The following is a 26,349-nucleotide window of genomic DNA, read 5'->3' as shown; positions in this document are numbered from 1 at the left end:
TGGGAATTTTTCCTTGGAGAGATCTTGCCCCATGCTCCTCACTCAGGAAGAAACTCAGTTCCTGTTTAGTTTGTTCGTATTGGGTCCAGTCCACAGAGGTGGGGTACAATGTTTAACGAAGACTATAATGACTACAGATTAATAGGGGGCACGGTGAAGTTAGTTATGACCAGATAGAAATGAGGAAAGAGCTTAATAATGGCCTGGACACTCCCTGAGTAAATGATACAATATATATTTACCACATTTCTACCCTGACTTTCAGGGCGGTGAATATGGTGCTAGGGGACAGCCATGGGATTGGGGAGATACCAATTTATATTCACAGTAATCCTGTGAGATATGTTAGGCTCATAGGTCAGTGTGTGTGTGTGTGTGAAGTGTGTGTGTAGTTTCTCTCTATGTATAAATGTATATATTATTATTATTATTATTTATTTATATAGCACCATCTATGTGCATGGTGCTGTACAGAGTAAAACAGTAAATAGCAAGACCCTGCCGCATAGGCTTACATTCTATTAAAATCATAGTAAAGCGATAAGGAGGGGAAGAGAATGCAAACAGGCACTGGGTAGGGTAAACAAGCAGAGGGTAGGGTAAAACTAACAGTATAAAATCCAAACAGCATCAGGTTTTAAAAGCTTTAGGAAAAAGAAAAGTTTTTAGCTGAGCTTTAAAAGCTGCGATTGAACTTGTGGATCTCAGATGTTCTGGAAGAGCGTTCCAGGCGTAAGGGGCAGCAGAAGAAAATGGACGAAGCCGAGCAAGGGAAGTAGAGTCCCTTGGGCAGACGAGAAACATGGCATCAGAGGAGCGAAGAGCACGAGCGGGGCAATAGTGTGAGATGAGAGAGGAGAGATAGGAAGGAGCTGGACTGTGAAAAGCTTTGAAGGTCAACAGGAGAAGTTTATATTGGATTCTGAAGTGAATTGGAAGCCAATGAAGAGATTTCAGAAGTGGAGTAACATGGTCAGAGCGGCTAGCCAAGATTTATATTTATATTTATATTTATATATTTATGTATACACACATATACATGCCACCTTTTGGCCCAAAGGCCCCCAGAGATGTGAACAGCTTATTAGTACAACAAAAGATACAATAAAATGAAATAAGTGATCCAAACAGTGTTATAAAGCCATAAAACCCCAACCATGATTGGGAGTGAGGGAGACAAGAATAAAAGAAAGCCTTCCCAAGAAAAGGATTATAGCAGGGGTAGATACAACTTGGCCTGCAGATCGCATACAGCTGCCGGTGCAGCCCACAGCCACCCCCCAAAATTACATTATTATTTTTTTAGTGAAAAAATGGCATCCGTAGCTGCTAAGGAGTGCCGAAAGGGTTAGACAGCTAAATTTAACCCTTAAAGCACTCCATAGTGCTGTGGAGGTCTTTGCAAATCATTCCCCCGCCCTGCTTACAGAGTGCTTTAAACAGGGGAAACAGCCCCTACATCACACGCACACACCCCTTTTAAGGGCAAGTGACTGGCTCTTCAAGCGGCCCAGTGCGCTTCATGGCTGGGGAGGGATTTGAACCCAGGTCCTTCTGGTCTGAGTCTAACAGCCTCTTCACTTTACTCTGTTGTTCAGACAAGCTAAACATAGTGACCTTTGTGGCCAGAGGAGATAGATGTAGGAATTGATCCGTCTGTTTTTGATAGAAAGTGGTAATGAGTGATGGCACAGCCCACTTTGTAATTGCTATGGGGTTGGGGTTTTTTGGGGGGAGGTGTCCAGTTCCCCTGTACAGTTCCTCACTGTCAAACAGGCAGCCTAGCTCAATTTAGGAGAATCATCTTTAGCAGACAAAGCAGCAGACTTGCTTTTGAAAGCTTTGTGTTACATTGTAAACAATAAAACAGCCAGAAACAGGCAGCATTATCATAGCATTTTTTAGAGTGTTCAAAAGATTAGTTCCATCAACATTTGTTAGAAAACAACTACTTGTCTGAATCCATCCATGGCTAACCTCGGTGAGAAAAGATGATTGGCAAGACAAACATTATTATTCATTTGTTTGTTTGTTTATACAGCACTATCAGTGCACACAGCATTTGGGGAAATTTTATTTGAAAAGCAGCATAGAAATTACCAAATCATCATCAAAGTATAGGAGGACAGGTCACTGTCTTGAGGTGCTTACAGTCTCCTCCAAGGGAAGTTAAAATCCCATTACGCAAAGGAGGAAGGAGTTCCCTAATCGATAGTTGATAGCAGAGATTGTAAAGAGAACCGGGATCTTCCAATATGACCTGAAATATTGTCTGCCAGCATTTTTTGTGACATTTGCAAGAAAAGCAACTTTGCTGGTTCCAATAACCTGCATTAATCAATGTCACTCTGGCCTCTAACCTCAGTTGATTGATTACACTTACCCTCCCCCTCCTTGTGTGGACTATATCCCCTAATAATGTTAGCACCCTTTCCAAGGTTAATTGCCACACTGACCTTTCTCCTCTCTTGTTGCTTCATTCGAGGAATTTTGCCGACACAGCATTGACCGATCATCTTTCAGATAGCCAATCATCTCTGTTCAACCTGTACTTCAGGGTTGTTGTTCGTTCGCTTGTTTCTTTGCCTTGTTTCATCTTACATGGGTCAGCGGTTTTAGGGCGCATGCAATTCCAGCTCTAGCAAAGATACAATGGAGTGGTGGTTACTGAGTTGTCAAAATTTTGCTTTACTTTAAAAAGATGAAGAAGATATCATCGCCTCTAAAATGTGACTTTTTCATCTGAGATGATTTTGTTGAAAGCATTTCATAGTTGTCTTTACATTTTACCTGATAATTCGGAGAGAGGATTTTTACAGGATAAATTGTCAAAATAATCAATGTGGATTTATAGCAAAGTGGATTCTATTGCAGTGTCTGCTCCTAGAAATATAATAATACTTGGCTTTTTTGTTAGAGTTTAGAATATTTAAACTGTTTCACACATATTATTTTTGTATTCCTTACATCAATCTTAGAAGAATGGTCAGTAGAGCTTACTGGGTGACCTTAAAACATATTTTATTTCCTTGTCTTTATTCTCTCACCCTATTTTCCCTTACAGTAGATTAGGATTGTAACCATGCTCCAATGTGTTCAAATTACAAGAGAGGAGATTTCAGCTAAATATTACAAAGAATTTCTTGATCGTATGACACTGTTTCGACAGTGAAACAGACTGTCCTGGAAGATGGTGGACTTTCCTCCTTTAGAGTTTTAAGCATCCCTATTAGGGATGCTGTAGCAACAGATTTCTTGCATCTCTTGCAGGGAGTTGGACTATATTACCTTTGTGGTCCCTTCCAATCTTGTGGTTCTATGGATGTTGTCTCAGGCCCTTTCTACACCTAAGGAGTATACTAGGCAAATGGAGGGATCATTCTTGCCTGCTCCCGGGATCCCCTGTGTGTCATTTGCATGCACAGGGATGATCCCGGGATGAACCCTGGAAAAAAGGCAGGTGTAGAAATGGCCTGTCTCATTGGAGGATGGATAGGATAAAATCTACTAATGTCTTTATTAACTCCATAGTGCAGATAAGGGTGTGAGGGTGATTGATATGAGTATGCTATAATTGAATCAAATTGTTGTTATGGCACAGGTTAGATGAGAACCAGGGACTTTCTCATTGGCCTGGTTCAGACAACACGCTAAACCATGCTGCTTAATCACAAAATGGTTAACGGAATGCATGCATTCCATTAACCATTTTGTGGTTAAGCAGCATGGTTTAGCGTGTTGTCTGAACCAGGCCATTGAAGGTTCATTTTCTTAGCCACTAAAAAAAGTTTTCTCTATCTCCTAAATGGCAGAGGAGTACTGTCAAAATTGTAAGCGCAATAAAAATTTATCATCCACTAGACACATTCTCTAAACAAGTCCTCTTACGCCTCATCTGTTTTGTCTTAGTTTTGTCTTCTTTCTTGCTTTAACTTCTTTGATGGGGTTTCAGAGAACTTATTTGTTCTTGCTGTAGATTTGGATGAATGTGAGACTGGAGATACCTGCTGTTCGCAGTTCTGCATCAACTACGTTGGAGGCTATGAGTGCAGCTGCAAGGCAGGGTTCCGGCTTCATATGGACGGGTGCGGGTGTGATGGTAAATATTTAAGATTATCAGGCACTGAGCAAGGCACCCAGAAGGCCTGTCGCTGAAACAGGGAGCAAGCATTTCACAGAGAGTTGCTTTGAAATGTATTGTCACCTCAGGTGTCACAAACAGTGTTGATGTCCCTTCTGATGCATGTGTATACTTTCAGGAGAACCAAGCAAACTGCTAGTGGCAAGTTAAAAGACAACAGTGTGCAGACATAACACTACCTAATCTCCTAATCATGGTTTGGAGATTCAGCATGTCTCTCAGGCTTCTCCTCCCTTCTCTTCTTCCCCTTTGCATATGAATTATCTCTTCACCCTTTCATTATCTGAGCTAACCATGGTGCAGCACACTTAGCTCGAAACCACAGTTGGAGGTGCAGATGTAATGTTAACCATGGTTCGCTCCAGAAATGAAAGAGTGGGAAGAAATGTGTACGCAAGAGGGGTCAGGGTCAGAGAAGGGACACAGAAGCTCCAATCTCCTATCTTGGACCCTGTTCAGATGACACGCTAAGCCACGGTGGTTAAGCATTTTGAGCTAAACATTACAGCTTAGCATGCCATGTGAACCATGACTTAGTGTGTCGTGTGAACCATTCCTAACCATGCTAGCTACATAACGACGGTTTAACCACGCTCACTTACCATTTGCTGCAAAAGGGGTAGCGGCCTAACCATGGCTTAGTGTGTTGTCTGAACAGGCCCTGTGTGAGCAGGGAAGGTGGAAAAAAAACAATGAGCAAGCAGAGGCTAGGAAAATGCACAAAGACTAATGGCTGGGAAAGCAGTAAAGTAAAAGAGCAAAGTCTCCTTGTGGAATGAGAATGGACACGGAGGTGTTGAGCCTGGTTTGGGTTGGAAAGTAGCCATGGTACCACTGTACCTCACAGTAAGTCACCAAGGGAGTCCACATGGTTCTCAGTGACAATTACAAAAATTGGCCCAGACTATTCAGTCTAGACAGATAGATTCCCAAAGTTGCACAGGTGTCTAATAGGCCAAATGTATCTGGTGGACGTCAAGCTCAAAAGGCTGTTTCACCTTGGAAAGCAATTCCATGTTGGCCGATCAGTGGCAAATAACTGCTTTTCTTCTTTGTTATAGTAAGTACTAAGGACATTGCACTAATGTTAGTTTATGTTAACTCAATGTCATTAATACTAAGGCTATGCCACCATTGGATACTATCCAATGATTATGAGCTGCAGAAGGTGGGATGTGCGTATTTTAAACAGATAATAATCTATGAACTAATAATCAATGTAATCAAAACAGATAACCGTTTTGAAGTTCTGAACCAAAGTTCAGCCCAGTTTCCTTATTTCATATCCTAGATGTGGATGAGTGCCTTGCGGACACTGATGGCTGTGACCAACACTGCATTAATTCTTTGGGTTCTTATGAATGTATGTGCGAGGAGGGATACAGGCTCAGCAGTGCCAACAGACAGTCTTGCATCTGTAAGTTATTCCACATGGTTACAACATCTACCCAAATGAAAACTCAAGTTACTGTCCAGGATTTGTAGAAGTTATAGTGCTTTTATATATTCAAAGTGAGACACTGGAATACTATATAATCTTTAAAAAATTAAATCTCTTTGAATTGTTTCATTTCCAGCTAATTTGATGTTGCTCAAATCCCTGTTATATTGAGAAATTTATTTATTTATTTATTTATTTATTTATTACATTTTTATACTGCCCATCAGCCAAAGGTCTCTGGGCAGTGCACAATTAAAAAACATAAAATATAACAGGTATAAATTCAAAACATAAAAAGTTAAAAAGGCAATATAAAACCAACTACATTAAAAACCAGGGAAAGCCTAAAAGATATTACTTTTTAGTCTCCTGAACCGCATGAGGGAGGATCTTCCAGAGGGTGGGTGCTGCCACAGAGAAGGCCCGTCACCGAGGTTCTTCATGGTGGCATTCCATTCATCTCAGAATGGCCAGTAGGGCCTTCTCTGAGGATCATAGTTGTCGTCTGGATATTATGTAAGGGAAGGCAATCTGCTAGATATCCTGGTCCTAAGTTGTTTAGGGCTTTGTAGGATAAACATCATGCTAAAATTCCTGCAGGAGTCCCTAAACTCTTTGGGCCAGTGAGCCCATTTGGAATTTTGCGAGTATGCCATGGGAGCTTTCACAGAATGGCCAGCATGAGTGGGGTTTTTCATTCATAAAATGGCCACCATGGTGAGCCTGGGCAGGCACTAAGCACTCATTTCCCACAAGTGAAATGATATCTCCCCTCTTCGGGGGAGAAGAGTGATCAGAAGAAAGTAGCACTTAAGATTAAAATGTAAGGATTGTATCTTTTATCTCAGCATTAGATGAAGATGAGCTGGAAGAAGAAGAGCTAGAGGTCTCCAGGCTTCCTGACCTTCGCTTTAGAAGACCACCTCAGCTTCTTCATTTGAGTACCTCACTAGATTCCTTCTATGATGATCAGGAAGAAGATATTCGTGGAGAACTCACTCTTGTGCACAAAGTTGGTGAGGGAATGTTTGGGGTTTTGTTTGTTTTAAAAAAAAGCATTTTGACTTTTCCCAGTGAGCATGCACGGAATTGAAGGCATAAGATCCAATACAAAAGAGAGCTTTTGCATTGGCGTATTTCCATGTTGTGAAGAATCAGCTCTGTCAGGAGGAAATATGACATTTAAGGAATAAGTCAAAGCATGATGGGGTGCCAATTGACACTGAAGTGGAGTTCCTTTAACATCGCATGTGTTTAGCTAGAAGGAAGAAAGACAATGCAAATAAAGAGCAGGGGAAAGATGGGAAAATGCAGAACATCCAAGAAGCTCCTTGGTGTTGGAATTCTTGACCAAGTGGGCATGTGGGTCCATTTCAGATGAAATGGGAAAGCATGGTTTCCTCTTACATGAAGAGGCCTCTATGAACCCTTACATCTTAACTCAGGGAACTCTGGGTTGTTTAAACTCTAGATAGTGATGAGAGAACAAACCAGGATCAAACCATGGTTTCATATCCTGGTTTATTCATTAGCTAGAGTTTAAACAAACCAGAGCTCCCTATGTATGGGCACTATATTAAACAATGGTTTGTCTAAAATCATGTCCTCCTTGTTACCATGAGCCAAGAAGAGAAAGAGGGAGAGTGTGTGAGCCTGAATCTCATACAAATCATGGTTTGCCATATTATCTGAAGTGGGCCAGTGGCTGGGAATAGCACGAATTGGTGAAAGTGTAAGGTGTGTTGTGCGAGGGTGGAGAACGGAGGATAAATTTGTATGACAGGATGCTGTGAAAGTAGAAAGGGGGAAATGGGTGCAGTATACATTTTCACACAGGCACACACAGGTCTTAGTGGACTTCTATCTGCTGGTATGTTATATTACAGAAATCTCTGACAATGGTGCTCAAGTACAGACTACTGGATTATACATAATAAGGGCCATTTTGTGGAGGTAGATCCTGGCGACTCGAGTGTGTGGAAGAAAGGAAAGTTTCGCATCCTAAGAACCTAAGAAGAGCCTTGCTGGATCAGACCAAGGATCCATCTTGTCTAGCATTCTGTTCACTCAGTGACCAACCAGCTTCCTGTGGCAAACAAATAAGTAGGACACGATGAGTGCGGTAGAACTGGCCACTCATGTTCCCCAGCAACTGGTGTACATAGGCATACTGCCTTTGATACTGGAGGTAGCATATAGCCATCAGGATTAGTAGCCATTGATAGCCCTCTCTTCCATGAATTTGTCTAACCCCCTTTCAAAGCCATCCAAATTGGTGGCCATCACTAGATTTATTTATTTTATATTTATTTACTTATATCCCGCCCCATAGCTGAAGCTCTCTGGGCGGTTTACAAAAGTTAAAAACAGTAAACGTTAAAAAAGTATACAAAATTTAAAAATCGTCAGAAACATCTTGTAGGGAATTCTTCCTTGTATCTGTCCTGAATCTCCCACCAGTCAGCTTCATGGGAAGACCCCATTGGGTTCTAGTGTTATGAGAGAGGGAGAAAAATGTCTCGGTATCCATTTTCTCCACACCATGCAATTTTTTTTACACCTCTATCATGTCTCCCTTCACTCAGATTTTCTCTAACTTAAACTGTCCCAGAATTGGTTACCTCTCCCCTTAGGGCAGCTGCTCCAAACCCTTTGGTAATTTTAGTTGCTCTTTTCTACACTTTGCCCACTTCTATAATTTCCTTTTTTAAGTGCAGTGATCAGAACTGTACACAGTATTGGAATTGTGGTTACACCATAGATTTGTATGAGGGGAGTATGATATTGGCAGTTTTATTTTCTATTCCTTTCCTAATTATGCCTGTTTCACAGCAGCTTTACACCAGATCAACATTTTCATTGAGCTGTCCACCACAATCCCAAGGCCTATTTCGTGGTCAGCCCCACTAGCTCAGCTCCCATCAGTGTATATGTGAAGTTGGGGTTGGGGTAGGTGGGATTGCCCCACCATGCATCCCTTTACACTTGCTTACCTTGAACTGCATTTGCCATTTTGATAGCCATTCCGGAGAAATCCTTTTAGAGCTCTTGGCTCCAAAAGGATTTGATGTCATCAGCAAAATTCAATGTCATTAGCATTGGTCCCAGTACAGGTCCTTCTGATCCAGTTTGTGTCCCATTTATTTCGTCACACTGAATTCAGTGGAAACCAAGTCCACCCCACAGTGTATTTCTAGTCTGTCCCGTTCACTCATTAATATTTTTTTCCAAATGTCTTCATTCATAAGTCCATTTTGTCCTGTTTCCATATTAACATTTTTACATGTTTCCACATTAGTATTTTTTTTTGCATTTGTTCATTAGTAGGTCCATTCTGTCCTGTTCGAGCATTATTATTATTTTTAGAAAATCCATAGTTAAATAGAGATTTTTGGATGTATTTATCACAAAATACAAATTTTGAAATCCACTTTCCCTCAAAGCACGCAATTTAAAATGTATTTTGGTGTGTGCTTTGAGCCGAGAAATGGATTACAAAAGAAGGAGAAGGGCAAATCCTGAATGATAACCTCATTCCAATCAGCATAGTAGGCTGGGAGCTGCGGATCAAGTGGGGATGCTTCCAAATGCAAACCAAGCAAAGTCTTCAAGCCTCTCTAGCCCTGCCTTGGATTGTGTCTCTCTTTCTCAGAGGATGACTGCTGGGCATTGGTTTGCAGTAAGCAGCTGTTTGCTGTAGGCATTGCGCAATATAAATTGAGGTAGCCGTGCCTGGAGTACAAGTTGCCTCCTGTGTATTTCCATTTCAGTTTGCCTGGATAACATGTTTGGAAATGACTGCAGCTTAAGTTGCTCTGATTGTATGAACAGAGGGAAATGCAACAGTGGGAACAGTAGCTGTGACTGCCCACCTGGATGGACTGGCATAATCTGTAATGAAAGTGAGTATCAAAGGCTTTCAAGTGTTCTTGTATAATAACACTTAGAAGATTAATAAACATGAATCCTTACCTGACAAGTTTTGGTGGCTAAAGTGTGGGATATAAATTATGGGCCACAAATTGCCCACCTTTGCTTTAGGTCGTCTCAAGACAGATTTTTTTTCTCCTTTAACCAAACTAGCCCACTGTTGGTTGGCTGCCTTTAGCTTGATGGGTCCCATGTTGCACAGACCAATGAGCTAAGCAATCAATTGCATTGCCATTTGGCCAGCTTGAATAAGCCACAGTGGTTAAGCATTTTGAGCTAAACATGGCTTAACTATGGTGGCTACATAACCATGGTTTGAACACGTTCACTAACCATTTCTGCAGCAGGGTTGGCAGCCTAACTATGGCTTAGCTTGTCATCTGAACAGGCCCATTGAAATGTCCAGGGCCATCCATAATGAGCTTGAAGTCTGAGTGGGGTACTGAACCCAAATTTCCCCAATCCAGCTTTTTGCTCTGAGGGAACCTTTTTCACATTGATGGAGCAGCCAAGAACCCCTTCTGAATTGCACAGATGCAATTTGATGTGCATTCTCTATTCACATGAGATTCTGGTCAGACATTATTGTTCTCACTCTTGCCTGTGCATGCATTGAGAATGGACTCAATATTTGCCTAATATTGAGCACATGGGTAGACTAGTAACAATGGACAGCCTGTCTTTCAGGAAAGCTCATTTGCCATTACTCATCTTCTCATGAAGTACTTTCTGATAGGTATCCAGAACATAGCATGAAAATCGCAGAGAAGGCAAAACCCAAACCACACCTGTACTGATTCTAAAGAGCACATTTCTTAAAGCATTCTGGCGTGTGCCTTCATTTATTGTGCAGTCAAGTTCTATTCATTTTAATCCCCTTCTCCAAATTTAACATGACGGAGTATCACTTTGAACTGGGGAATAGGTGCAGCTGCAAGGTGTAGATACTTTCTCTGATGGAGAAACCCCTTTGGATATATTCTTGATATTAAACTAGCTATTAAACTGACCCTGCAGCTTCCCTGAGAGCAGCCTGATCAGATCATGTTCCAGGAAATGGCGAAAGGTTACTCAGGAATGCTGTCTCACGCATATTGTCCCTTCAGCTCATATATACTTCCTTCCCGAGTGACAGGCAACCAAAATGCTCAGTAAGTAAGTCAGTAAATAGGGACCTTTCTGTCTGAATAGGTATCAATTGTCCAAACTGGATATCCTCCACTGGAAGGAATTAATATGTGAACTTGTAAGGTCAGTTTCATAGCCCACTGGTTCATTTGGCTAGATCCAGATTTGCAAATGGCATTCCATCCTCTTTTCCCCAAATCAAGTTGGTCAGGACTTCCCAAGAAAAAAAATCCACCCATAAACACTGTCAATTTGAAAAATAGCCTTTTGCCTGTGGAAGGCATCCCATTTCACCAACCTAGGATACCCCATATTCCATAAAGAGGTGTTAAGTTCAGGAGTCTTAGCAACTTACTAAGTCTTAAGGCTAGCTCTGCAAAATGACCATCAGTGCAGAGTTCGGATAGTTAAAATGAATGTTTGTCTATTTGTTTTCCTAGTTGAGTTGCCTGTTTGATGCCTACATTTTTCTGTTAAAAAATAAAAATGCCTTTTATTGATAGAGATGCTCTGACTGGTGTTAGATGTGCAGCTCAAAATGCCCAGCATGTGTCGATGCTCTGTAATGATGCTGATGGTAGGGACTGTGGAAAGACCCAGTGCCTAGAGAGATCTGCCTTCCCATCTACCCTGCTGAGTCATCTTCCTCAGAAAAAGGCCATCCTCTACCTCAGGTGTGCAGAACAAAAGTGGTGTTGGAGGGGTTGGATGACACCACCACCACCACCAGAAGCCCTCCATCGGCTATATGACGTCTGGTAGGCATGGCCATTCCCCAGCCATCTGTGGGTTGCAGCTGCATCCACTTGTGGCAGGAGACATGGTCATTCCCACCTGATGTCATTTACTCCCTGATGGAAGTGCTTCGGCCAGGGATGAAGCTTCACTGAGTATGGGCTTTCCCTGCCTTTGCCCTCTCTGCTTCCTCCCCGCAATGGGGGAAGCCTCTGCGGGTTGGGTGCAGGGCCTCTGTGGGCCAAATTAGGCCTGTGTGCTAAAGGTTTTGCACCCCAGCTCTACCTTGAGGGAGACTTACATCCCATAGATAGCTGTTGGCAGCAAACGCTCTCAAAAGAGTTGTTTCTGGTCAGAACTTGCAACATTTTGTGGATGGCTAAACTTCCTCAGGTGAGCGTTTTACAGCACCCCAGATTTGTGGATTACATTCCATGGTTTACATTCTTTACATTCCACAGTTGCATCAACTTGACATGTTTCAGTCTACCTCAGTACTAAATGCTAAGCAGATAAATATTATTACCCATAGAAACAGGCATGGCATAATATCCGGAGTGTTTATTTTAAGTCGCTCTGTGATGGCTTCATCTCATTCCAGTGTGAGAGCTGAAGCGTAATTTCTCTCCATCCCTAACATGGTTACAAGATTGCTTTGCTCATTCTTCTTGTGTGTTTTCTTTACAGCCTGCTCCACAGGGACATATGGGAAAGATTGCAGCAGCCTATGCAAGTGTCAGAACGGAGGCTCCTGCGACCCTGTAACAGGGCAGTGTCGTTGTCCACCAGGAATTAATGGAAAGTTTTGCGAAGATGGTAAGAATTTCATTGTTTTGCTTTGCATCGTTTCCAGCTGGGTGCCCTTATGATTGTCTGTAGTGCTGACATTATCTTTTTTTAATTGGCACTGAAGGGCAATGTCAAGGCACAGGTCAGGATGCAATAGGCAGAGTAGTCAGTTCTGTGACCGGAAATGATGGGGCAAACTCTGGAAAAGAGGAAAATCAGTCACACTACTTAATTTTAGGAGACTACACCTCTCGGATCTAGTTTCTTTTGGACTGTAGACCCTCTTGAGTCTGGTCTGCTCGGAAATCAATCTTAGGTCTCCTTGTCCCTGCTGTGGCATTCCTGCCGCCCCACCCTACCCATTTCCACAATTTACAGGGGCCAGGTGGCAGGGCTGAGAGCACACCTGGCAAATGCCACAGCAGGGACTGAGGTCTGGATGCTACAGCAAGCATGAGGTGCACAACAGTATCCGTGGAAGCAGGGAACAAATGGAATCTACATTTCATTTGGCTCCCAGTATCCCTGGATGTTGCCGCAAACATGCACATCAGTGTCCAGATCGAAAGGCAGAAGTGTGGAACCTCTTTCATCCCAACGGCTAAATTCTGTTTTGGAGAAGCTCTCAGGGGGTTACCTGCCAGTGGTGGGCAGGCTGAAGACAAAAGGGGTGGGGCCTAAATTCCAAAATAACCAGCATATCTTAGCTTAAACCTTTTATTGCCAGTAACTAAGGCCTTTGCTAGACCAGGGGTTATCCCGTGCTGATACCCGGGATCGCCCCTGTGCATCCAGATGACACACAGGGGATTCCGGGCTCAGGGAAGGATCATCCCTCCCTGGCCCCGGGATAAAGCCTACCCCTTTAAGCCCACTGTTTCCCGCGGTCTTGGGATGAGCCCGAGACCGCGAGCAAGTGGCCCGTTTTCGTAGATTTTCCCGGCTCCGCACAATTACTCGCACGGAGCCGGGAGCTGCGCCCATTGGGGGCAGGGTGGGGGGAGCGGGGAAACCCAATTTTTTTAAAAAACTTACCTTTGCGCACAATTGTTCGTGCGCGTCATACCCTTTAAAAGTTAAAAAAAATGGCGGGCGCAACAGCTCTCTGCGTGAGGTCGCCTTGCCTTACGTGTAGACGAGGGCGACATCCCACGATACTTGCATCGCGGGATCTCCCCTCGTCCGTCACAGATTTAGCGGTAAGTCTAGCTAAGGCCTAAATCTTAGGAAGGGCATTTCAGCCTTTTAGGGGAATGGCAAAGGGGCTGGATTGGCAGGCCAGATTTGACACTCTTGTCCTAAGTTCCTGCTGCAGCATTCTTGGGATCTGTCTTTCATGGAGCATCCAAGAAAGGTACCAGGATACTTTCATGCATCTTGCTGTATGCTGGTGACCAATGGAAATAAGCATGCCCAGAGAAGGGCCTTTGCAATATACCGACTCTTCCTCAACGTGCTGCTGTTTATAATAAGTAGAGCTGAGGAAACATTTCTTTTCATATTGACCTTCAGTTACATTTGCATTGTCCTACTTCTTCTTGCTATATATCTTATCAGGCTGCCCCAAAGGACGATTTGGGAAGCACTGTAACAAGAAATGTAATTGTGTCAACGACGGATACTGCCACAGATTGTACGGAGCCTGTTTGTGTGACCCAGGGCTGTATGGTCGCTTCTGCCATCTGAGTAAGTCAAGGCATATTGAATGCTATAAAGAGCGTACTTAAGGCCTCAAAGGTAATTTACAACTTCTGCCAAATATTCTTCTGTCAAATAAAGATGCAGGGATTTTATTTATTTACCTGTTTAAACTTTGCTACTCTTCCCATCCCACAGTTCAAGATAGCTTACACTCTGATTTTAGAAAACAGTGCTAAAATCCATAAAAAGCAAAATTCTGGGTAGCTGTAAGTATATATACTTAAAGCAACAGAAATAATTTGGAGGCAGGTGGTGGGAAGCAGGTGATCGTTTTGCACAAGCTTGCTTTAAAAGATAGGCCTTCTGGAATCAGATTAATCAACTAAAATCAGATTAGATTAATCAACTTTCAATTGATGTGACGGGTACCCCAATTAATCAGACCGCAGTTGTTGTTTTTTAAAAATATTATTTTTAATACAAGTATCTAGAAAACCAGCAGCTGGTAGAAGCCTTAGAAGAGGCTTCTCCCACACACTGGATGGTGTCTGATGTGACATGTGTGGTCATCATCTAAAAACTATACAGTCTTCTTCAAAACTACTTGTTTCTGTCCTAGTCAAATCTATGTAGATTGAATTGACTAAGGGCACAATCCTATGCATGTTTATACATAAAAATGGCCTACAACTCCTAGCATGCCCCAACCTGCTGGGAGTTGAAGGCCTTTGTTCTGTCTAAACATGCATAGGATTATACATTAAACTTCATACAATTTGTCTAAGATTTCTTTAACTGGATGATTAAACTAATCCAAATACTCTGCCTGCCTGCCACACATTTAGCTTCTCTTGAGCACTTTTTCTGGTTTCATCACAATTTTCTTGGTCAACTTTAGCTAAACCGATCTAGTAGTGATGTTATCCGTTCTTTTTAATCTGCCTGCAGCCTGTCCCAAATGGGTCTTCGGAGCCGGCTGTTCAGAGGAGTGCCAATGTTTAAAGGAGAACACCCTTGACTGTGATCCCAGAAATGGTATTTGCACCTGCAAACCAGGCTATGAAGGAAGCAAGTGTCAAAAAGGTATGTTTTTTGCTCTCTAGTTCGAATGCTTTCCCCACAATGTTATTTATTCATCCTGCATTCGATATTACATCCGTGTGTTTGTTTTTTGACTTTGTTGTTGTTATATCAACCTTTGCTTACTGAAATGTTTGGCTTCATATGAGAAATAAATGAATATAGCATGCATCTCAGTGACTCTGATCCAGCAGAGGATGCTATGCCTGCACATGAGTGTTGCACAAAAATAGATAGATAGATAGATAGATAGATAGATAGATAGATAAAAGCTGGGCAAAATATCTCTGTCATTCATGGGATCGGAAGTGTAAAAGCAGATCAGGTCAGTCCATACTGGAATCTGCAAGGATTAAATTCTTCAAGCATCCCCAGCACACGCAATTCTCCATCCATCCCCATTTTCGAACGCACCCTCTACTGGGATGCAGCAGACACTTTTTCTGATGATTTTTCACCACCACCAGGTAAAAACTTGAGCTTTTAAAAAAGTTTTTCCTGCAGGCATTTGTTGGTATTTTCAAAAGGCTCTGTTGCTTTTATTTGGAATTGGTGAATTATTGTTTTGATTGTGATGTGTGATTTTATGAATTAATTTGCTTCTGGATTTGGTTTGTAAGCCATTTTGAATGCCATTTGAAGGAAGAAGTGTGAGATGCAGCTCTTTTTTGTCGTTGTTGGATGACCTGGCCAACAGAAAAACACATGTAAAGGAATTAAACACAGGGAAAGAACACGTGTGTGAATGCCAGCTCAAAGAACCTGATTTGCAAGCTGTACCCAAAATCTTCAAGGAGGTAGACTGAAAGCCTGCACTGGGTGGCTCTTTATTTTATTGATATGTTTGTTACCCTTTGAAAGCCAGTCCTTATCTACCTCACAAAGAAAAGCCAATGGCAGTTATGCTCTCTCTCACTCTCAGCCGAAAATGAACCAGGCAATCAGATGACACCATTCAAAAAACTCAATGTTCAGATGACACCATTCAGAAAACTCAACGTTCAGATGACACCATTCAAAAAACTCCCACCAACTTACCATTGCCTATAAAAAAATAAAAGGATTTGTTAAAGTAAATCAAGCCTGCAACTAAACACACGCGTACACCCCAAAATAAAACACCGTTTCTTCACATAGCTCTTTTTCTCACCCCCAGAGTGCTCGCCTGGTTTCTATGGGGCAGCCTGTCAACAGAGATGCAGCTGTCCTGACGCTTCCTTGTGTGACCATGAAACCGGAGACTGCAGTTATCCGTGTCCTGCAGGATTCTATGGAGAAAAGTGCCACTTCCGTATGTTTTGAAGAGCGGGGGGAGGGGGGAACTGGATGGAGTACTCTCACATCTGCCTGTGAAGGGGGAAATTATTCTTCCCTAACCTGGGTCCCTCCATGTACTTTCTACTATAACTCCCAGACAGCATGACCCATTGTCAGGGATAGTGTGAATGATACTTCAAAACATCTGGGATAATAGGAGTTGTGGTTTAAACCATCGGGAGCAACAACATAGGTTGCGGGAGGCTGTTTTAAATCATTCTCAGCCTCAATTGCCATATTCCAACAAATGCCTTGAGAAGCATTTTAGGAATTAGCTTTAGCCATCAGCGTACTTCGTACAGTCTCTTCCCACTTTATAGACAGTTGTCCCTGAAACCCCCGGACAAAATGTTCTATCAACTCTAACAGAGTTTCTGTGAGGTCAGCCAGTAGGGATGGAGAAATCTGTCAGTTTTACTTAGTTGCGCATTTCCCCCCCCCCTCAGAATATATGCACTTTTGTATACGTTTCCAAATATAGATGTTTTTGCAACCAATTTCTGCCTAAAATAAAGCATTTCTGTGCATACTTTTCTGTAATACATGCATTTTGCACATGTTTTTAATTTGCAAACTGCACTACAAAATCAACATATAACTGTACATGATGTGCAAATTCGTTATGTTTACTGTTAAATGCGAACCCAATTAATTTCTCCCCCATCCCTACCCACCATTGAACTAACTGACTGAAGGTTCAGGATGGAAAAAGGAAGTACTTCCATAACTTGTAGAATTCACTGCACAAAATGCAGTGATCACTGTTCAGCTAGTTGGCTTAGTCTATCTAGCTGTTACCCATGTCTCCAAGTAATGGCTCTGAATGTCATATACTGTGGACAAGAGATCTGTTGCCTCAGTCTCCTGGTTGTGCACTTCCTGGAGATTCGTCAACTTAACAGTCTTTTAGCTTTTAAGAAAGTTATAAAGACTGATCTCTTCCGGCAGGCCTATCCAGTGGAATTTTAGGATGCTTTTAGTATGTTTTTAGTACGTTTTTAGGAAGTTTTAACAATGTATATTGTGTTTTGATTAATGTTCTATGTGTTTTATGCTGTTGTTGTTCCCCACCTCGATCAGGATTGAGAAGCGGGTTAGAATATTTTAAAAATAAATAAAATAAAAATATAAAATTTGGCTGGCCACTGTTCGAAAGAGGATGGTGGACTAGATATTTTTGATCTATTTGGCTTATGAAGGCAGGGAGAGTAGGAGGTTGAAAACATATTTGGAATTCACATGACTGAGCAAAAGACCAATATGATCGTTCCTGTACAAGTCCGTGGCCTATGTCTCCTGGATACCACATCTCAAGCAGTTAGTAAAGTAGAGGGAGATGTAGATTAAAAGAAAACATGGGATTAAGAACAAGCTGATATTAGACAGAGCTTCAATGCCGATTGGGGACTTGAACCCATGTCTCCTCAACCTCAGTCCAATGTTCCAACTACTATACCACACTGGCTTTTATGGGTTCCAGGCTTTAATTCTTACGAGATTTCAAATCCAACTCCTCTCCATGGGTTTAGAGCAGTATCCCCAACCCTGTTGCCCTCCAGATATTTTGGATGACAACTCCCAGCATTCCCGACCATTGGCCATGCTGACTGGGGCTGATGGGAGTTGAAGATGTTTTGCCCTCCAAAACATCTGGAGGGCAACAGGTTAGGGAAAGATGATTTAGGGTGAAATCCTATTCACGTTTAGGCAGAAAAAAGTCCTAGAATTCACAGCATGCCACAGCCAGCCATAGTGGCTGGGGAATGCTGAGAGTTGGAGGACTTTTGGCTGTCTAAACAAGCATAGAATTGCACCCTAAGAGTATCTAGAAACCAAAATAAGGCTACAGTGCTATGCATACATAGTAGGGAATAGTTGGTGGGTCTTTCTTCCCAGTAAACATGTATAAGCACAGGCTGTAAGCTTTTGGAATGCCAATAGGTCCTCTCCATAGCAGACACAGACAAATTCATTGTTTAATTCCGGAATTGCAGAAATTACTTCCTCAGGGCATGGATTCCCCCCCCCCCCAACATGTGCACACACTTCATTTTGCCCTTAACATCTCTTAAGGTGTCAAAGATATGCTGTAGTTTTTCAAAGAGCTGATTCATTATGCTTTGTTGTTGATTTTTAGACTGCCCTGATGGTTTCTGGGGTGTGAACTGTCATTTTGCCTGTGGACCCTGTGAGAATGGAGGGCAGTGTAACAAAGTGACTGGCACGTGCGAATGCCCATCTGGATACACTGGAAAATATTGTAATGCTTGTAAGTATGAGTGTCTCCATGTTGCAATAGGAAAGAGAGGGAGGTTTCCATATCACAAATAAATAAGTCATCAAACTTTGTTGGGAAATCAATACAAGCCTTACAGCCCGGCAGTCAAGCCAACAAACTTGCATACATAGATTTGGGTAGTTGTTATGGGCTTCCGCTAATGTTCAGGATGGGGCACAGCGAAAATCCAAAGAAAGCCATTTCCCAGAATTTATTAACTGGTCGTAATATCTCTTTTGCAAGTGGTTCAGTTCTTTCCCACAGACTATCTTCCTGAAAAGATTAAGGACCCAACTAGAGACTCAGCGGCCGACCCAAGTCACCGCTCAACAGCTGCAAAGCAGCTTATGTGAGAAGCGGTTGCAATTTGCAGCAGAAAAACAGCAGGCGGGAGGGAATTCTTCTTAATCCGTTCTGTGCATGCCACTTTCCACCTTCATGGCCCTCCCCACAACCATTTTCCCCCATGGTGCAGTGCTAACATGTCAAAAAAACCAGATGGGGAAGGGGAAAAACAGCGGGTGTAGGAGGGATTAGCCCTCCCCCCGCCAGCCACTGCTGCAAAATTGAGCTCTTTTCCCCGTGCTTTGTAACTCCTTCTCCCCAAGACTGCTTTCCTGTGCACACGTATGCTCCCATTTAATTCAGTGGGCCTTAACTTCTGGGTAGGCATGCTTACGATTGAGTTGCACATCTTTTAATTTTGAAGTAGCTTGAAGTAATGCACCCTGTTTTGCTCTGCGGAGGGTGCATTTACACTTAAGTGCCTGCAACTGCAAAACCCCAAGGAGATAAATGTGCTGTTAATTGCAGAGTTTAAGAAGTAAGTTTAAAACAAATACCCGAAGTTTGAGAATCTGACCCTGTGCTCACAGCAGCCAGTTTGGTAGCCTTAATTCTCCAATGCACTGTCAGGATTACGAGCGGAAATTTGTACAGAAGTGCGGTGCGCCTGGCAGTAAAGGGTGAGGGGATCCCGCCTTGGGCTGGATGATTTTTCAGATCCCGTCTAGCCCGGTGATCCATAATGAGTGGATCATGAGCAGAGTTGTTCTCTCTCATGTGAAGCAGATGTCTTTGTTTGAATTAGGTGACAAATGCTGCGTGCTTCTCTCTTTTTCAGCTTGTCCCGCTGGTTACCATGGAAAGAAATGCTTGCTGCAATGCAGCTGTAATATCAGTGCTCCGTGTAACCCCATCACTGGCGAATGCACATGTCCCCTGGGTTGGGTCGGCCGTGACTGCAAGCAGCGTAAGTCCAAGCCTACATTATCAGCACCTGCTCCTTCTCTCTCATCAGTCATAATCGAAATCCTGAAGCACCAGCTTGGCAGCTTCTTAGGCAATTAAACTTTTCCTCTCTCTCTCTCTCTCTCTCTCTCTCTCTCTCTCTCTCTCTCTCTCTCTATATATATATATATATATATATATATATTCCCCTTGCTAATCTTATTGCCTCTGAAATTGTGTATTTATGGGTTTATGCAGCCTGGCTGGCGATAATCCTTAATTATCTAAGTCTAAAGTATGGAGGGCGATGACTGGTGAGGCAGAGAAGGTTTGATAGGAGAACTTTTATTCCATCACTGTGCACCAATTCCTCCAAGCGCACTCCGTGCCTTCGGCATTGAGATTGACAACCAGTTCCGTTTTTCCCCCCATTTTAATACAGCTTAGTTCAGGGCTAATACCCAGTGCTAGTATGGGGAGCGGGGAGGCCTTGTCTCAACAAGTGAGTGAGTTGCACTGTCTAGGGTTTGAAAGACAGTCCCTGAGTTGTAAATATCAATCTTGGATGACATTCTTATTTTTCCGTTTTTTGGATTGCAAAGGCGAGCATCCAGATGTATGGAGAGAGCAGGGATGTGCAAGTCGGCAAACTTCGAGTTCATCCAGGTTCTCTGAAGTCGGCTCTTTCCGACTCCTGTCTGTATCCGATTGCAAGCTTTGTGTGTGCGGTGTTGTTGTTGTTTTTACTTTTACTTTTTGCATGGAAATTTGTGTGCATTTTCATGACCATTTTTTTCAAACATATGCAACAATAGTGTACATTTTCCAATTGTACACATTTTTCTCCCATTAATTAAAGTGTGCTTGTGCGCATATGTTAAGAATATGCATTTTTTTCTTTCTACATTTTTTTTTCCTTGTACATTTTTCAAAAGCAGTTTTGAATCACAAGCTTGGAAATGTTTAGACTTCGACTGTAGAGTGTGTCCGGTTCTGGGATGTGCAAACTAAGTAAATTCAGGTCAAAAATGCACTGAAATGAATTTCTAATGCATCCCTAAGAAAGAGAAGCTTATCGGTTGCCCTCAGTTATCACATCTATCTGCTTCGTTAAGCAGCGGCTACATTATACAGCAATGGCACATTCTATTGATCACCCTCCAAAGAACTTAAGATGGCTTATTTGCATTATCTCTTTATCATCGCAACAACCATGAAATGTGAGTTGGTCCAAGAGATCGCAAATTTCCCAGAGTACCCTTAGCTTTATGGCTAAAGGCTCTTTTGCACAATAAACAGCAGCAAACCCAAGCGTAAAAACAACAAGGACCCATCGCCAATCTGAACTCTCTGCTAGGTGCACCTATAAAATACTCATGCTTTCAAACATAAGAGGAGCCAAGCTGGATCGCAGCAAGAGTCCATCTAGTCTAGCATTCTGTTCACATAGTGGCTGGCCCATGGAAAACCCACAAGCAGGACATGAGTCCAACAGCACCCTCCCATCCATGTTCCCCAGCAACTAGTGTACATAGGCATACTGCTTCTGATAAATGGAAGTAACATATAGCCATCAGGACTAGTAGCCATTGATAGCCTTCTCCTCCACAAATTTGACCAGCTCTCTTTTAAAGCCATTCAAATGTGTGTGTGTCACTACTTTATGTAGTAGCAAATTCCATAGTTTAACTGTGTGCTGTTTTTCACATTTACAAACAAAGGCATTTTAAAAACATACACCTAAAACCATGACATACAGAGGCCCAAAGCAGGGAACTGAACCCAGATCTCTTTTATCCAAGTCCAGCTATTCCACACTAACTCTGCTATCATGGGTTGTCGCTGAAATGTCTGGAGGCCATAGGGCCATAAGCACAAAAGAAGAGCACAAGGGGATTAGACAGATTTATGAAGGTATGGACTTACATTCTTATAATACCTTCAAGGACTGGAAGTAAGAGATGGCAAAAAATGACAAATGGCAGAAGTCCTTTCACCAGTGGCTACCATGGATAGAAGGCAATGGGGCCATCACAAATATCCTTCTACGAAACCTGTGCCACCGTTCCCCTCCCCTCTGATGTTGCTAAGTCTGCAACTCTCATCATCCCTGACAATTGAGCATGCTGGCTGAAGCAGATGGGCTTTGGAGTCCAACAACATCATGGCACCCACAGGTTCTCCACTCCTGGTCTAGTTCAGACTGGAACGCTCTGCTTGTTTTAGCCACAGTTGTGGATCCTTGCGTTATGCACCACTGTACAAGGCAGGGGTCCCCAGTGCAGCACCTGCAAAACTCTCCACTCCCTGCCACCTTCAAAAAAAATTGTTTAATTAAAAACTTGAAAAACGTTATGGCACCAGGTTTTCCTTCCCGTTCCTGAACCTGCTGCCGACCAGCTGTTGAGTGGGCAGGAAGAGAAGGAAAGAGTTGCTTCCCGGCCCTATCTAATCTATTCCGTCCACCCAAACCTTTCCCTTTTGCTCTTTCCATCTCTCCACTCACAGCCTTTCACTTCGCTCTTTCTTCCTCGTGGTCTCTGTGCATCGCACATAAGGGCTCTGCGCCTGCACAGAGCCACTTTTCGGGAAACTTCTAAAGCTGAGGAACACTTTTTTGGCGGGAACCCATCCCCCACCGCTCTACTGCGCATCTCCTAGCAGGTTCCTGCCCATCTCCTCAGTTCTCTTCGACCGCCTTGCTGGACGTGTCGTGGAAACTTTGCTCTTCTAAAAATTACCTTCTAGTCTTTTGAGGACACTGTTAAATATCTTCTCCAGTTTGTTGTACTTTTCTTTGTATCTTCAATAACAAAAAAATATTCCTATAACTTTCTTCAATCTTTAACACTTTCCTTCTGGGATGCATGGCCTTCATGGATTTTGCCTGTTTTTGTTTGTACTTTATGCTTTTTGTGGTTTTAAATTTTGTATATTCCTTTTTAATGTTCACTGTTTTTAACTTTTGTAAACCACCCAGAGAGCTTCAGCTATGGGGCGGTATATAAATGTAATAAATAAAATAAATAAATAAAAGGCCCCATTTAGTAAATGCAGCAAACTACTCCGCTTCCCTCTACTCAAACCCGTTCCTCGTTATTTCTCTCCCTTCCCCTTCCCTAGCCTTCTCTTTTCTCTCCCTAGCTCCTAGTCTTGCGCTTTCTCTCCCATTCAGCCCTTTACCTCACAGTTTCTCACCCTCCTGGCCTCTAGCCTCACTATTTCTCCCCAACGCACATCTCTTTTGACTAGCCAGGCCCCATGGCAGCCATTATGTGACTAACCACATGCTCCATAGCAACCATTTTGTACTGGTGCCCACAGCACTTTCTCAAATTCCCAAGTGTATCCACAGGTCCAAAAAGGCTGGGGACCACAGCATAGGGAAATATTAGAGCCCCAATAAGTGAATTAATGTCAACTATGGGGGTGACCATATTAAAAGGAGGACAGGGCTCCTGTATCTTTTAACAGTTGCATAGAAAAGGCAATTTCAGCAGGTGTCATTTGTATGCATGCAGCAGCTGGTGAAATTCCCTCTTCATCACAACAGTTAAAGCTGCACGAACCCTGCCCTCTTTTGTATCTGGTCATTCTAGTATAACACCTTCTGCTTTAACTGTTGTGATGAAGAGGGAATTTCACCAGGTGCTGCATGCATACAAATAACACCCGTTGAAATTCCCTTTTCTATGCAACTGTTAAAGATACAAGAGCCCTGTCCTCCTTTCCATATGGTTACCCTAACTATGGCCGTATTTGGAATTGAGCAAGGTCTGAATATTTGCTCTGCCTACTGACTTACTCCCACACAAAGGACTTCTCAGAAAGAGCAGCAACAGCAATTTTAGCAGACGTTCCTCCCTTACACATACAGTGGCTCATAGCAAAAGTGCAACTGAGTCACACACAACAATCCTATACATGTCTACTCAAAAGAAAGTTTATTCAGTCTTTGACTCCGGAGAGCCAGGATGGTGTGATAGTTAGAGTGTCAAATTGGGACTCTGAAAACCCGGGTTCGAGTCCCCACTCAGCCATACAATTCACTTTGGGCCAGTCACTGTCTCTCAGCCTAACCTACCTCACAGGGTTGTTGTTTTTGCGAGGATAGAAATGGAGAGGAGGAGGATCAAGTACAGCTCCTTGGAGGGAAATATGGGATGTAAATGTAACAAATAAATAAGTCCCACTGTGTTCAGTGGGGCTTTTCTCCCTGGTAAATATTTGTAGGATTGCATCCTCAACAATTTCAGAGACGTAAGAAACCTACCCCCCCCCTCACTCCTTGGCATTTGCAGTGTGAATTGGTCCTGATTTTATAGACTCACAAGTCCATGACATCTTTGCCGTTGTTGAAGTAGACAGTAAGATCACAGCCTATAAAAATCATGTACTGTTGGATGTTTCTTATATTCATTCTTCATGAAATTCTGTATTATTTTGCAGCTTGTGATACTGGTTACTGGGGACAGCTCTGTAGAAACTCATGTGACTGCAATAACAGCGCTGATGGCTGTGACCCCGTTACTGGAATTTGCTTCTGTGAAGCGGGATATACCGGGAAACGGTGCGAGCAGAGTAAGCCATTAGCCATGTTGAAGTGGGGGAATTCTTAGAATTTAGGAGTGGAAATTATTTTTCCTGCTATGTGCATCTAGGAAAGAGTCCAGCCGGTGCATTTTCCAGGATGTGGAGTAGTCCACTTGGGGGAACTCAGGTTTCAGCCTCTCTAGAATGTTTAGCTTAAAATGTGAACTCCAGGAGGAAAGCTGTGTTGCTTTGACTCAACAGCTAGTTTGTCCGTTAGACTTCATGTTAGGATAAGGGACGTTCCTTATTTTTGCTCCCCAGGTGTAGATCTTTGCTCCCCAGGTGTTGACTTGGTCAACTAGTGTCTGCATTTATCCTTTTCCTTCTCCATTGTGAAGCTGCTTTTCAAAATAGGAAATTAGCATAGCTTCCATCTGTATCCATAAAATCATACTTCTAGGATTGGCAAAGCTTCCTTTTCTTCCTTCCTTCCTTCCTTCCTTCCTTCCTTTCTGCTAAGGCTGAGCCTTCCAGGAAGCTGAGTTCTCCCCCTATACCGCAATGTGTGCTTTGACTGCACTCCCTCAGAATGGCGATATCCACACAAAACCACAGAGTTATACCCCATGATTATTTTCTAAATGAATTTCTGTGAAACCACAGTCAATCCTTTATTATTATGTTTATTATGTTTGGAGAACTTCCAGAATTGATCTCCAGCCTGCGGCCAATTTTGTCCCAATGTATGTCTCTTGCTCTGTGTATGTGTAGGGTGCCCCAAGGGAACCTTTGGCCTAGGCTGTAAATATAGCTGCTGGTGCAAGAACGGAGCTACCTGTGACCATGTGAGCGGAGCCTGTACTTGTGCAGCTGGCTGGACGGGAACTTTTTGTGAGAAAGGTATTTCTCCCTTTCCTTTCTTTTCTCTTGTTTTCTTTCTTTTTTAAAAAAAATCAATGCAATTATCAACAGTGATGTTTTCTGCAGATTTTAAGTCTGTTGTAGTGATTGTATCGATCAGTTCAACAGGCTGGGGAATAATTTACTAGCTCAATGATATGCTTGCAAGTACAGGCAAAGCAGCCCCAGTCTCTTAACTGTGGTTAAAGAGATTAGGGGTCCATGACAGGACTGTATGCTCCTCTCCTCTGTGGGGTGAATTTCTTCCCTCCGGCTTTCACCCCGGTTAGTTGCAGCACCTATATTAACTGCAATAAAGGCTAGCTGTTCTTCCTCTTAACCAGGATTCTTTGCTAGCTTCAAGCCCAGGTTAGGCAGGAGCTTAGCAGCAGTTAATGCTGATCTATTTCTTTATTGTAGGAATACAATAAACCCCTGGGGCTGCATGTAGTGCTGGCTTGAGGGTTGAGAGCTGCATGTGTGCATAAGCAAGCACATGCAAACATGGTAGCAGGGGAAGAGCCATCTGTATCAGGATTGCTGGGGGAGAACCTTCTATCTAGCTCTTCCCCTTATTATTATTATTATTATTATTTATTTATTTATATAGCACCATCAATGTACATGGTGCTGTACAGACTACACAGTAAATAGCAAGACCCTGCCACATAGGCTTACAATCATGATACAGATGGTCTTTCATTTCATTTATCATATTTCTATACTGCCCCATAGCTGGACCGCTCTGGCCAGTTCACAAAAATTAAAGACCATTGAAAGCACGTTACACAAAGTGCAAAACCATTTACATGAAAACATATAAACGCACATAACATATCCAAAGCAGTTTTTAAACCATCATTTTAGGATCTGCTAAAACTGCATCATATAATGCTAAATGCCTGAGAGGAGATGGCAGTTTTAACCTGGAGCAAAAACATAACAATGGTGGTGCCAGGAAGGCCTCGTTGGGGAGATCACTCCGTAATTGGGGGGCCACCACTGAGAAAGCCCTCTCCCTTGTTGCCATCCTCTGACCTCCCTTGGAGGAGGCCCTTGGATGCTGAACATAGTGTACAGCTTGGTTCATATTGGGAGAAGCGCTCCATCAGTTGTTTTACCAGTAATAAAAGAGGGGGGGACCTGGCACCTCTGGGGGTGCACATGATCGGGGGGTTGTGGTGGGGAATCAATGAGCATCTGGGC

The 26,349-nt window shown here is 42.8% G+C and overlaps 1 protein-coding gene across 4 annotated transcripts in view; it reads left to right on the top strand.

Moving 5' to 3' along the window:
• Positions 1 to 26,349, top strand: part of MEGF6 (multiple EGF like domains 6) — a 256,048-nt gene that overhangs the window by 171,650 nt on the left and 58,049 nt on the right. For all 4 annotated transcript variants that reach the window (XM_063132003.1, XM_063132004.1, XM_063132002.1 and 1 more), the window contains 12 exons: positions 3,977 to 4,099; positions 5,433 to 5,558; positions 6,431 to 6,598; positions 9,353 to 9,484; positions 12,063 to 12,191; positions 13,722 to 13,850; positions 14,754 to 14,888; positions 16,042 to 16,176; positions 18,340 to 18,471; positions 19,604 to 19,732; positions 24,160 to 24,291; positions 25,015 to 25,143. In XM_063132003.1, the coding sequence (XP_062988073.1) occupies positions 3,977 to 4,099; positions 5,433 to 5,558; positions 6,431 to 6,598; positions 9,353 to 9,484; positions 12,063 to 12,191; positions 13,722 to 13,850; positions 14,754 to 14,888; positions 16,042 to 16,176; positions 18,340 to 18,471; positions 19,604 to 19,732; positions 24,160 to 24,291; positions 25,015 to 25,143 (1,599 nt within the window). The remainder of the gene's footprint in view (positions 1 to 3,976; positions 4,100 to 5,432; positions 5,559 to 6,430; positions 6,599 to 9,352; positions 9,485 to 12,062; positions 12,192 to 13,721; positions 13,851 to 14,753; positions 14,889 to 16,041; positions 16,177 to 18,339; positions 18,472 to 19,603; positions 19,733 to 24,159; positions 24,292 to 25,014; positions 25,144 to 26,349) is intronic.

The sequence above is a fragment of the Elgaria multicarinata genome, chromosome 8, assembly GCF_023053635.1.
Source record: "Elgaria multicarinata webbii isolate HBS135686 ecotype San Diego chromosome 8, rElgMul1.1.pri, whole genome shotgun sequence".
Lineage (NCBI taxonomy): Eukaryota > Metazoa > Chordata > Lepidosauria > Squamata > Anguidae > Elgaria > Elgaria multicarinata.
This window is presented reverse-complemented; position numbering and strand designations above follow the sequence as displayed.